General features: G+C 38.8%; 1 protein-coding gene across 14 annotated transcripts in view; it reads right to left on the reverse strand.

Annotated features, from left to right (window-relative positions):
- Positions 1–13,597, reverse strand: part of baz2ba (bromodomain adjacent to zinc finger domain, 2Ba) — a 353,869-nt gene that overhangs the window by 92,067 nt on the left and 248,205 nt on the right. For 9 of the 14 annotated variants that reach the window (XM_072579429.1, XM_072579426.1, XM_072579423.1 and 6 more), the window contains 5 exons: positions 7,865–7,930; positions 3,829–3,894; positions 3,392–3,436; positions 3,057–3,083; positions 1,198–1,263 (listed from right to left, as the gene is read on the reverse strand). In XM_072579429.1, coding sequence (XP_072435530.1) covers positions 1,198–1,263; positions 3,057–3,083; positions 3,392–3,436; positions 3,829–3,894; positions 7,865–7,930 — 270 coding nt within the window. The remainder of the gene's footprint in view (positions 1–1,197; positions 1,264–3,056; positions 3,084–3,391; positions 3,437–3,828; positions 3,895–7,864; positions 7,931–13,597) is intronic. The other 5 variants (XM_072579427.1, XM_072579425.1, XM_072579420.1 and 2 more) reach the window with 3 other exon arrangements.

Genomic DNA, 13,597 nt, shown 5'->3' on the forward strand with positions numbered 1-13,597 from the left:
TGATAATACGTCCCCTTCACTTCTGTTCCATTCTGAAGTCATACTGGACTCAAAACATTAATGGTTTCCCTCTCCACAGATGCTGCTTGACCTGCTATATAGCTGAAACATTGTGTGTGTTTGTTTCACCTATTTACTTTTCTTCCCATCTTAATTTCCAAGGGCCAAACAATTTCCAGGTGAAACAGCAATGTATTTTCACTTTTTTCAATTCGTATATTATGTTCACTACTCATAATGCAGACTGTTCTACAACAAAAAGACCAAGCGCACACAGTGATTGCTATGCAGAACACTTCCTTCCAGTGTGCAAGCACAACCCTGAGATTTTAATCATCTGCAACTCTAATTCTATGCTATCTTCCCACTCTGACCCCTGAGACACTTCTTTTTAAGCTCAATTCTAGATATTGTTAATCATTTGATTCATACATGTTATGACACCCTCTGGAGCAGGAAAAGGAATAGCACCTCATTGTTCAATTAAGTAGTTTGCAGACTTCTGCTCAGCAACAGGTTCAACAATTTTGGCCCCAGTTTTCATCCGCTTTGCATGTCCTTTTGGATGGCAGGTGCATTTATTCAAATTTGTCCCCATGACACCTTCTTAGGTTCACATTTTGTTCTTTTGCATGTTCCATTCTCACTGTCCAGGAGGCAAGATTTGGAAGGGGAAAACAATAAAACTTATGGCGCCAATTAGGAGGCAATGTTTTTGGTCTCTAGCATTTTGCCAGCCCTGATTTCCCATTCCCCACAATGCACAGAGGCCATCAATTTAGTGGAAATGGCCTCCTAGCAGCAATCCAGAGCCATTTGAGTCAAAAACCCTTTCGCACAAAAAGGGGTCTTGCGTGATGAGATGACTTGCAGCCTTTTTTCATTTGCTGTTCCATTTTTTTCACTCAAACGGACTCCACATTATGATTTGTTGGAAATGTATCACTACTCGCTACCCCACTGTTACATTCATTTATTAGCAAAGCTACCCCACTCTCATTTTTTTAAACCTATTCTTCTGAAATGTTGTATTCCATTGAGTTCCCTGTCTTCACCTTCTCCATAACATCTCCATAACAGCTACCATATCGTATTAATTTACATGTACTGTCAACTCATTTATCTTGTTACAAATGCTACATATATTCAGAGAAAAAACCTTCAGCTTCGGTATCTTCATCACACAGTTTTACTTACTTCAGCTTTTTTCCGGGCTTCCACTGCTTTCATGAGCATCATATGTTGCCTTCGCCTCTCTTTTTCCTGACAGTGCACAAGATAAATTTCAGTTTTAAGTAGCTAAGCTATACATTAATAACAATGTTCAAGTTGCAAAAATTTAGTTTCATTATATTTAGCATAAGTTAGACAATAGTGAACAGTTTACAATAAAACAGACAATGGCCAAGTTTGTGTACATTTTAGTTGAGGATTAGGAAGTAACATGGACAATCAAAAGCAAAACAGAAAAAGCAACAGATGTAAAGACAGTGTAAAACGAAAGCGTATGCTTTAAGTTATGTACGTAGTTCTTGGAAAAGCAGAGCAAACCAGTGCGATGCTTCTCCATAGCTGTCAGGTATAAAGCGCAATGGTCGGCTTCAACAGGCTAATTACCTTACATCTGCTTCAGACGCAAAACATTTAGTAACAGGCCAATTAGAATAAATATGTTGTAATTAGCCAATTTCATAACATTTATTACCTGCATATCTAAGTTTTGAATGGAAGATTAGAGTTAGCATTCCAGAACATCAACTAGAGGAAAAATATTGAGCTATCCCACATCAATTGTATCCAACAAGAATTTTCTATTTTAGCATATATGCTCATATTCCAGCAAACAAAATTATTCTTTTTAATACTTCCAAATCAGTACCAGACATCTTAAGTTTAGCAAATAAACTTTTTTGTGGAGTGCAAAGGGTCACCATACTACTCTTGCTTCTTCTCTCACTCCCCCTTCTTTACTGAGTCCTTTAATTTCACACATTCTTCATAATATATTAATTATTTTAGATGTTGCATTACAAATTTATGTCTACAGTTATAATGGAAACTGCCTCTTTTAAAGTTATCACGTGTAACCTCAGGTTTCCAACTCTCCGTTCCTGTACTGCAGACAAATTCCATAACTAACTCTACTTTTCTGCTTCCCCTCAAATAGCCTTTTGTTATTTAGCAAAAGTTTACAGTATATCACATAAAAAAATCTTACAGCAGCATGCTTTAATTATCCCACTATCCTTAACCCCACCACTTAAATACTATACTTGGTCTTGATACCCTTTGCACAATGCCCCGGGTGATCAATTTGCAAAACAACAGAACCTGCTCAGTGAATGAAGGAGCAATGGGACTTTCCATGAAACAGTAATGGTAAAATACAAGGTCCCTGCATAGAAACCAATGCTTCTTAGCATTTTTGGATTTTTTGTTAAGAGGAAGCTAAGATGTGCTGAATAAAATCACTGATATAGTATCATTAAGTCCATTCCAGAAATTATATGAATAGAAATAGTGCACTGAGAGTAATTTTTATCATTTACAATGACAAATGAATGTCAACTGCTTAGATATCTCTAATCAGCTTTATCATCAATTTACTATTAGCTAGATGGAACTCAAAGCAACCGTGCTTAGCTTTGCAAAATTTAGTTTGCTGGAATGGCATTGTACTGGGATGTAAATAATAAAGTTTATAGAATGTGGGCAAGGAAATGAATTGTGGTAAAAATCAAACATTTATTGGCAGTCTATCCATCAGAAGGAATACATCCAATTTTAGGGCTTATATATTTATCCTTCTGTTGTCTCCTGCAAAGAAGTGAACTTATCTTTTAAGGAGACTGTTGAATATGGAAGCTACAGTTGTTAATTCAAAAAGTTTTGTCTTTTGAAATTATAGCAGATGTATGCAATGCACTGTGCTGTAAAAGCCATGCAGAAGTATGTAGTATGACAGCAGCCAGTGCTACACTTTATGCATTACTATGACAACCATATCACAACCAAATCACGATGCGGTGTTAGATGTACAAAAAACATACCCATACCATATCTAGTCTATGCCTCTCCAACTCCTGGTAGAAAGAGTTGGCACATCATTATGAAACAGTAATCACAAAATGATAAAACCAATTCATTTCATAAGAAAAATCACTTTCCCAATACCAAAGCAAGCCAACTTAACTTGAGAAAAAAAGTAAGTATATTTACAATGAGGAAAGATAAATCTTCGTTGTTTGAACAAATGTTTAATTCAACATATTCCCCATAGCTAAAATGAAAACACACAGTAGAGCTAAGTAATATTCACTAAATCATGTACTGTATATATACACATATATATGTATGTGTGTGCGCGCGCATGTGTGTATAAGTTACCAACCTGATGCTTAAGGAGAACAGCTTGTTGCCTTCTTAATTCCTTCTCCTTAAAAAGGAACAGAACATATAAATATTGAATGTATCATTTTATACAAGAAATGAAAAGTGAAACAAGAGACTAATTGCAAAAGGATTACAATTCTATCGTATACCAGACATTGAACCCTGAATGGCATGAAGTGCAAGATTCTGATATTAATAAGGTAAAACGTAAGAGCAGCTCAAGTTACCAGAGAGAGAAATAACCAAGCATGAAACGTTCCACAATATTTATGACAATCTAATGGTACACCATTAACAAGGTCCTATGATACAACTGGCTAAATTATTTCTTCATTTTTTTTAGTTCGTGTCCCTACACAATTAATGTTTAATTACATAATCTCCCTACGCAATACCCATTGAAGGTCAGACGTCCAGAGATCCATCTAAACTAACCTTCATTCGTTTCTCGGCTTCCAATAACTTTGCATTTGCTGCTTCTTCCTTCTTTTTCCTCTTAGCCTGTGCATGCAAAACAGGTCTGGAGGTCATGCAAAAAGCACTACTGGAACTTGAAATAATCTCAAGCTTTTAAGAGTTATACACTATAAATCACAGCAAAGTGCCAATGAACTAGCATTTCAACAAACTTCAGCTAGGATATCTAATGACACATTTCCAACAATTTAACACCGGATATATAAAATATCAATAAAATATCCATAGTCTCGATACAAATCTTTACAAATACTTTAAATACTTGGAGACATAAAGAAAAGATTTTAAGGGCTATTCAAGAACTGCCTATGCTAGGGCCAAATGGTTGCAAGACCATGCTAACTGAAGTATGCGATTTTTAAAACCATACAAGACTAACACCACTCACAACAGGGGAAGTGCACAGCAAAATTGTCAATTTAAATCCACAATATAAACATGTTGTGAGGAAACTCTTCTAGCAAACATTTGGGTAGTGATTAAGCAATTAAATGTTTTTAAAGCAATTTTAATTTTAAAAAAAGTTTGCAAAAAGAGTCACATTGGGTTTTATTTCTCTCTTCACATTCATCAGATGTTTCCACATGAAATTCATTATTAAAAATCTTACTGATACAAGAAAATCTTTGACTTACAAGATTCTAAATTAAAAGTGCACAAATAGAGTTTTTCAGGTACTGACAGAGTTAAAAGTGATTTTTACACAAAACAGCATTCTTGGTACTGTGAACAAAGGAAAGGAGATTCTGAATGAAGAACAAACAAAAATTAGGTGCAGTGCTGATTATTGATCTCTGGAATTGTAAAAGCTATCATTTTAACATATCTTCTCCTAAAGCAAATGAAATTTCAGAATGCTTCAATGTAGAGAGATCTAGGTGTTCTCATGCATGAATTGCAGAAAACTAGCATTCAGGTACAGCAGGTGATAAGGAAGGCAAATAAAATTTTGACATTTGTTGCAAAAGGAATAGAGTATAGAAGAAGAGAACTGTTGCTACAACTGTACAAGGCACCAATGAGATCACACCCAGAGTACTGTGTACAATTTTGCTTCCCTTACTTGAGGAAGGAGTAGTTGCATTGGAGGCAGTTCAGAGGAGATTCACTAGATTGATTGCAGAGATGGGGGGGTTGTCTTACGAAGAGAGATGAAGCAGTTCAGGCCTATAATCTCCAGAATTTAGAAGATTGAGAGGAGATCTAATTGAGGTATATAACATGCTAAAGGCAATTAACAAAGTAAACACAGAGAGGATGTTTCCTCATGTGAGGCAATCTAGAACAAAAGGTCAGATTTTGGACAGCAGATTTAAAATGGAAATGAGGAGAAAGTACTTCTCTCAAAGGATCGTGAATCTATAGAATTCACTACCCCAGAGTTTGATGGATGCTGGGACATTCAGTACATGTAAGGAGGAGATAAACAGATTTTTAATGAGTAAGGGTTTGAAAGTCAATATGGAATGGGCAGGAAAGTGGAGTTGAGGTTGAGATGAGATTAACCATGATCATACTAAATGGTGGAGCAGCCTCGAAGAACGAAGTAAACCAATTTGCTTAATTTTGCAGGTAGAATACCTGTAATTGTTAAATAATGTAAATGCGCAATTTTAATAGTTAATAAACACTGAAAAAAATTACCATATGGCTTCCACTGAATGGATGCTTTGCTTTAAATATTCTATACTTCTCAGAATTCAAAGGTAGCAGCAAAATGAGAGGGAATATTGGTTCTGACCATACTGACTAGGATACCATACCTTTACTGTCCCTGGATCAAAATTCAGTCACTCCATCTTGAACACTGTTGATGTCTCTACACTACACAGACTGCAGCAGTTCAAGGTGGCAACTCAGAACCACCTTCTCATGAGCAATTAGGGATGGCCAATAAATTCTGGTCTTGCCAGTAATGCTCACATCTCGTTTCAAAGAGAAAATCTACCCTCTATAAACTTGAGGCCATCCAAAACTCTCCTACCTTTGGCCCATATTCCCAAGTTCCATTCACCCATTACTCCTCTGTTTTCTATCATAGATTGGTTACCCAGCAAGTAATGCCCCACTTTTAAAATTTGCATCTTTATTTTTAAATCTGTTCCTGGCTTCCCTCTCCTTTAACCCAGCCTTGCAATTCTCCAGGCTGTACTGGTGGTAAACAGCTTGTTACACCCCATGCTCTGGACATCTTCCCTATACCTCTAACTTTCTGCCTCTATTTCTGGTTTATTCTCAATATCCACCTTTTCGACCAAGATTTTAGGCACCTACTCTGTGACTCATTGTCAAATTTCTACTCTATAATGGTCAAGTAGCTTTTATCTTGAGGGATTTTCTTGTGATAAGATGGCATATAAATACAAACAATTCAAATTCATTCAAACTGGACACCAATAATTTCCAGTTCTAAGTGTCCAATTTTGCATTACAGAGTGACAATGTAGCAGATTTCAGCTTGTGCAGGTGAAACAACATTATCCAGGGTACATCTCAACAATCTATCACAAAACAAACAGGCATCCAGAAAGAATGATATACATATTTGTAAAATGTTTCTTTCCAAGATTCTGGATTACTATTAATAAATCTTCGGAGTTATCGAGTTTGTAATGTTTGAGCCATCTGTATGCTGAGCTGAGACACTACAATCAGAGCTGGTCAGCCAGGCAGATCCACAGAGAATAACTTTAAACATAACATGTCAGTCGTTGGAGGCTGAACTGGTGGAAATACTTTGAAATGATAGGTTTTGCAATTCTTACCAAGGTACTGCTGTCCAAAGTAAAAGAGAAAATAATACAGAGGAACCTCGATTATCCGAATATCAATCTTCCGAAAATCAGACTATCCGAAGGAGATCTCGAGGTCCTGACAGAAACATTACATCAAAGACGTGTCCCCAACACCGATCACGTCTTTTGTTTACAGTGATTAAAAGTGCTGCCGAGAACAGTCCTGGACTGATGGGAGCAGAGGCACCATCTCTAAATGACTGACACACCACCTCTCTCTCTCTTCCCACATTTTCCCTGGAGTTCTACACATGCGTGTACCCTAAACCCCGCTTCTCCAGATAATCTTGCTAACATTGTCCTGTGTGTGTGTACGCATGCGCGTGCATGTGTGGGTTTGGAGACTCATCCCCCAAAAGGTAATAGCGGCAGCAGCAGTCTTGTTGTTGGTGTCCAGTCCAACTGCCCTGGAGAGAGGGCAGGGGCAGACGGGAGTTTGAGTCGGGGGGGGGGGGGGGGGGGGCGTGTTCGACGGGGTTTGCAGGTGTGGGCAGACTGTGGTGTTGGATGGGGTTTGGGGGGGATCAGTGATGGGCAATGTTGGGGGAATCCTAGAGAAAAGGCATTGAATTGATTAACCAAATAATCAATTATCCAAATGAAATAGTGCCCGCCCAACTCGTTCAGACAATTAAGGTTCCCCTGTATATTGTTGGATAATGTAAAGAACTCAAGAGATATAAATAAATTAGTTCAGGAGAAAATTGAATACTTACATTTCAAGCAGGTACTGAAAAGCCAAAGCACAAGGTTGAATCATAGAATCACAGACTGATTTGCTTATCATGTTTGTGTATGGTCTTGAAGTGGAATTTACTTTGTGTCACATTGCTATTACCCCGTGGCTAAGTAGAGAAATATTTCAATTTAACTGTGAATAAGAGGCTTTGGAAGATCTTAGTTATTGTAAGCATTTTAATCTAAGAGAGAGCAACACTTCGTTATATGTAACTTCAGTTGACCACTCCACAAGCATGGGGAAAGGCTAGGAGGCAGGCTTCCAATAACCACCACTTGACAGGATTCAATGTTCAACTAAAATTGAGGGAACCAAGCAATGTGACTTGCACATTTTTTTGGATTCTGGAATAGCCCTTTAATATATATTGCAAAACATCAAATCAAAGTTCTACAATCTACACATCACACCAAATTACTAATGCGAAATATTTACATGCACAAAAAAAAGGAGAATCTACCTCTAGAATTTGCTGAGCTCTCAGTTCCTTTTCCATTCTTATTTGCTGAATTCTTTTGATTTTTTCCTGGGGAGAAATATACGTGATATCAAACTAAAAAATGCACAATTCTTAACATTTAATTAACTAGTAGGAAATGTTAGTTCAGCATATTGAAAAACAAATAATGTTCCATTGTAAATATGAAGAGCAAAACGTATGGTATTTCTTTAGATACCTGGTACCTTAAGCACCCTATGATTTTATTTTTTTGATGAGCTCAATCATTGCAGCACAGTCTTTACTGGAAATTGAACTCACATCATCATTACTCAGATCGCATTAAAGTTAATTAATTTTCTGTGGATACCTTTCATCTCTGCATATTGTGTGGGAACTAAATACAATTGTTGAACCTACGTAGCATTAAGGTGAAGAAAATAATGCTGAGATGACTAGTTTTCTGATGATTTCATCATAATTTAGACCATAAGACCACAAGATATAGGAGCAGAATTAGGCCAGTCAGCCCATTAAGTCTATTCCATTATTCGATCATGGCTGACATGTTTTTCAACACGATTCTCCTCCCTTCTCCTCATAACTCTTGATCCCCTTACCAATCAAGAATCTATCTCTGTCTTAAGTATACTCAAAGAGTTAGCCTCCACAGCCTTTTGTGGCAATGAGTTCCACAGAGACACTACCCTCTGAAGAAATTCCTCCTCATCTCATGTTTAAAGGATCCTCCCTTCACTCTGAGGTGGGGCCAATGCCCCCAGGACCTAGTCTCCTACTAGTTGACACACCTTCTCCACATCCTCTACTTTACCCACCTCTCGGTATTCTCTTAGTTGCAATGAGATCTCCCTTCATTCTTCTAAATTCCATCAAGTACAGACCCAGAGTCTGTAACGACTCTTCATGTGACAAGCCCTTCATCCTCAGGATCATTCTTGTAAAACACCTCTGGAACCCCCTCCCCACAAACTCAGACTCCAGAGCCCTTTTGTGCTTCAGATTTCCAAAGCCTTTCACTGTCAAAAAAATAGTCTGTACCTCTACTCTTCCAACCAGGATGTATAACCTCACACGTTCCCACATTGAATTCCATCTGCTATTTCTTTGCCCACTCGCCATGCATGACCAAATCCTTTTGCAGTTTCTGCATTTTCTTTTTTTTCATTCATGGAACAAAGGTAACCAATATTTGTTGACCATCCCCAATTGCTTTGGAGAAGGTAGTCATAGGTTACCTTTTTAATTAGCAGCAGTCCTTCGGGTATAGGGGGACCCACAGTGCTGTTAGGGAGGTGGTTCCAGGATTTTAACTCAGTGACGTAAAGGAATAGCAATACAGTTCCGAGTCAGGATGGTGTGTGACTTAAGACCACAAGACATAGAAGCAGAAGTAGATCACTCAGCCCATCAAGTCTGCTCCACAATTCGAGGTGGTCATGGCTGACCTGATAATCTACTTTCCCGCCTTACCCTCATAAGTTTTGATATCCTTACTGATTAAAATCAGTCTAGCTTAGTCTTGAATGCATTTAGCAATCCAACCTTGAATGTGTTCTGTAGTAAACAATATGACAGACTCATACTCTATAAAATAAGTAATCTCTCATCTCTTTCACAAATGGGCAACCACTAACTCTGAGATCTTGCCCTTTTATCCAAGACACTCTACTAGAAAGGGAAACGACCTCTTGCATCTTCCCTGTTATGCTTCTTAAGAATCTTACATGCTTCAACAAGGTTACCTCTCCACCTTCCAACCTCAAATGAGTACAGAACAATCTGCTCAACATCTCTTCAGAAGAGAATCCCTCCCTAGTCTGAATCAACCTATTGAACCTTCTCTGGACTGCCTCCAATGCCAGCATATTTTTCCATATATAAAAGGATAAAAGCTGTTTACAGTATTGCAAGTGTCATCTGACAAGTGCTTTGGAATAATTTCAGCAAAACCCCCCAATTATATAAAGCGTGTTCCTGGAAAAGCACAGCAGGTCAGGCAACATCTGAGGAGCAGGAAAATCGACACTTCAGCCAGAGCCCGTCATCAGCCCCTGCTCCTCGGATGCTGCCTGACCTGCTGTGCTTTTCCAGAAACACACTCTCAACTCTGATCTCCAGCATCTGCAGACCTCACTGTATCCTCCCAATCTTATACTCCATTCCCCTTGAAATAAAGAGCTCCACCATCCATTTGCCTTCCCAACTACTTGATAGTATTTACGATTCATGCACCAGCACCCTAATTTCAAAGTATCTGCTGCCCTTGACCTTCTAGTTGGTAGAGAATGCAGGTTCAGAAGTTACAGCTGAAGGAGCCTTGGTGAGTGACAGAAGTATGCCTTGCAAATGTCACACAAAGCTGTGACTGTGCATCAGTGCTGAATGGGGTAAATGGGAGTGCCAATCCAGGCTGCTTTGTTCTGAATGATGTCAAGCTTGAGTGTTGGTAGAATTGCACTCTTCCAGACACAGAGAGTATTTCATCACATTCTTGACTTGAGCCTTTAATATGGTGGATAGGCATTAGTGAGACAGGCAATGAGTGATCACCACATAATTCCCAGTCTCTATCCTGCCCTTGTACCACAGCTTTTGGTAAATGATAATCCTCCAGGATACTGACTGAGATTGTGCAGACATTATGATATTGAATGCCATGGTAAATTGTTGGATTCTCTCTTGCTGGAGATGGTCATTGCTTGGCACCGGTGTGGTGTGAATATTACTTGCCATTTACTAGCTCAAGTCCAGATGTTTTCTTGCTGCACATGGACAAGGAATGCTTCTGTATTTGAGGAGTTTTGAACAGTGCTGAACACTGTATATCATCAGTGAATATCCCCATTGCTGTCTTTGCGATGGAGGGAAGGTAGTAGATGAAGCAGCTGGGCCTAAGACTGCATCCCAAGGAGGTCCTGCAGTGATATACTAAGACAAAGATGACTGACCTCCAAAAGCACAATTATCATCTCGCTTGTGCTGCATATGACTCCAGCCAGTGGAGAGTTTCTCCTGATTCTCAATGGCTCCAGTTTTCCTGGGGCTCCTTAATGCCACAATTGGTCAAATGCTGCCCTGATGTCATGGTCAGTTACTCTCACCTCTGCTCTGGAATTCAGCTCTTCTGAACCAAGGCTGTAAAGAGGCTAGGCACTGAGTGGGCTTGGCAGAACCCTAAGCAGCAGCAGTGGGCAGTTTACTCCTTTGCTAATGCTGCTTGATATTGCTGCCTCTTTGATGATCACCGCTTTAATGGTCAAGAATAGTGATCGAATAGTAAGTGGTCAGGATGGACTTATCTAACTTTTTGTGGACAGGATATACCCAGTTAATTTTCAACACTGTCAAGTAGATGCCAGTGCTGCAGCTATACTAAGACAGCCTAGTTACAGCACAGCTAGTTCTGAAGGACAAATCTTTAGCTCTATTGCTCAAATATTATCGGAGCCCAAGTATTTTGTAATATCCAGTGTCTTCAGCCATCTCTCTTGATATCAGATAGAGTGAAGGAAATTGGTTAAAGATGACATTATATCCAAGTGAAATGTTAATTAGTTATCCTCTGAACCTATAATTAAATTCTAACTTGGAATTAAATTGACAGTTTGAAGTATAACCACTTACAATACCTGACATTCCTTATACCTCCCTGGGACTTGGAGGCCAACAGTTAATCCAATGCCAGTAGATTGCCAGCTCAATGTTTACATGTGAATATTTTGCATTCCCTTCCCAGTAAGATAACCGAAGTTACTCTTTAAAAGCTAAGCTACTAACACTTATTGCCAGAATAGACAAAGTCACACAATCCATTCATTCCTCAATTTTATCCTAAATAACGATAGTCCTAAAAGACTACAAAACTTATTTTTGCAAATTCAAGATTTATAAGTAGACAACACATGTTCCTCTGTCCACTAACTTAAAATGTGTCATCTTTGGCCACTTTGGAACACTGTGTGCAGTTCTGGTCTCCCTGCTATAGGAAGGATGTTGTGAAACTTGAAAGGATTTAGCAAAGAGTTACAAGGATGTTGGAGGGTTTGAGCTATAGGGAGAGGCTGAATAAGCTTAGACTATTTTTCCTGGAGCGCCAGAGGCTGATGGGTGACCTTATACAGGTTTATAAAATGTGAGGGGCATGAATAGGATAACTAAACAAATTCTCTTTCCTGGGGTGGAGGGAGTCCAAAACTAGAGGGTATAGATTTAAGGTGAGAGGGGAAAGATTTAAAAGGAACCTAAGGAGCAACTTTTTCATACAAAGGGTGGTGCATGTATGGAAGGTGCTGCCAGAAGTAGTGGTGGAGGCTGGTACAATTATAACATTTAAAAGGCATCTGGATGGGTATATGAATAGGAAGGGATAAGGGGAATATGGAACAAATGCTGGAAAATGGGACTAGGTTAGGTTAGGATATCTGGTCGGCACGGACGAGTTGGACCAAGGGGTCTGTTTCCACGCTGTGCATCTCCATGCCTCTGCCATGTGGCAATAAAAGGTATGCTGCAACCAACTGGAATCAAGTTCAAATCCTTAGGAACTCTGATATGTTTACTGATGCAATTATGCATTTTTTAAAAAATGTATTATTCAATCATGGAAGTGGGTGTCGCTGGGCCAGCATTCATTGCCCATCCCTAATTTCCACTTGAAGGCCAATGTTGAAAGAACCACTTTGCTGTGAATATAGATTCACATGTAGGTTCGACTACATGAAAATGACAGGTTTCCTTCTCTATAAGACAGTAGTAAACCAGTTAGGTTTTCACAACAATCGACATTCTAGATTTTCACCAATTCAAATTTCACTATTGACCATGGTGGGATTTAAACCTATGTCACCAAAGTACTAACCTGCGTCACTAGATTTTGTCACTAAACCACTGCCTCCCCACTGCACGTACACGGCAATTCAATATTTGCAGGTTCAATTATATTAACATTCAGACAGTGTTTTATTATGGATTAGTTAACTTAAAAGATTTTAATTTCAAGATAAATTTGATGACCATAAATGTATAAATAAACAACACCTGAATATGTCGCATGAGAAAAAAAGATAAAGTAATCAATTACGCAAAATGTGCACTTCGCTTCGGAGAAATAAATTTCAGCAGCAGAGCAAATTCTGTAATATTATTAACAAACATAAGAGTATTAAGACTAACATTAGCGCTCAGCAAAAATAAAGGAACATTAGACACCATAGAAACATAGAATATTACAGTGCAGTACAGGCCCTTTGGCCCTCTATGTTACACCGACCTGTGAAACCAATCTAAAGCCCATCTAATCTACACTACTCCATGCTCATCTATATGCCTATCCAATGACCATTTAAATGACCTTAAAGTTGGCAAGTCTACTACAGCTGCAGACAGGATGTTCCACGCCCCTACCACTCTGAGTAAGAAACTAACTCTGACATCTGTCCTATATCTATCACCCCTCAATTTTAAGTTATGTGCCCTCGTGCTAGCCATCGTCATCCTAGGAAAAATGCCCTCACTATCCAACCCTATCTAACCCTCTGATTATCTTACATGTCTCAATTAATTCACCCCTCAACCTTTTTCTCTCTAATGAAAACTGCCTCACATCCCTCAGCCTCTCCTCGTTCCCTGAATACCAGGCAACATGCAAGTAAATCTCCTCTGAATTCTTTCCAAAGCTTCCACATCCTTCCTATAATGCGGTGATCAGAACTGTACGCAATACTCCAAGGGTAG

This window comes from Chiloscyllium punctatum, chromosome 10, assembly GCF_047496795.1.
Source record: "Chiloscyllium punctatum isolate Juve2018m chromosome 10, sChiPun1.3, whole genome shotgun sequence".
NCBI lineage: Eukaryota > Metazoa > Chordata > Chondrichthyes > Orectolobiformes > Hemiscylliidae > Chiloscyllium > Chiloscyllium punctatum.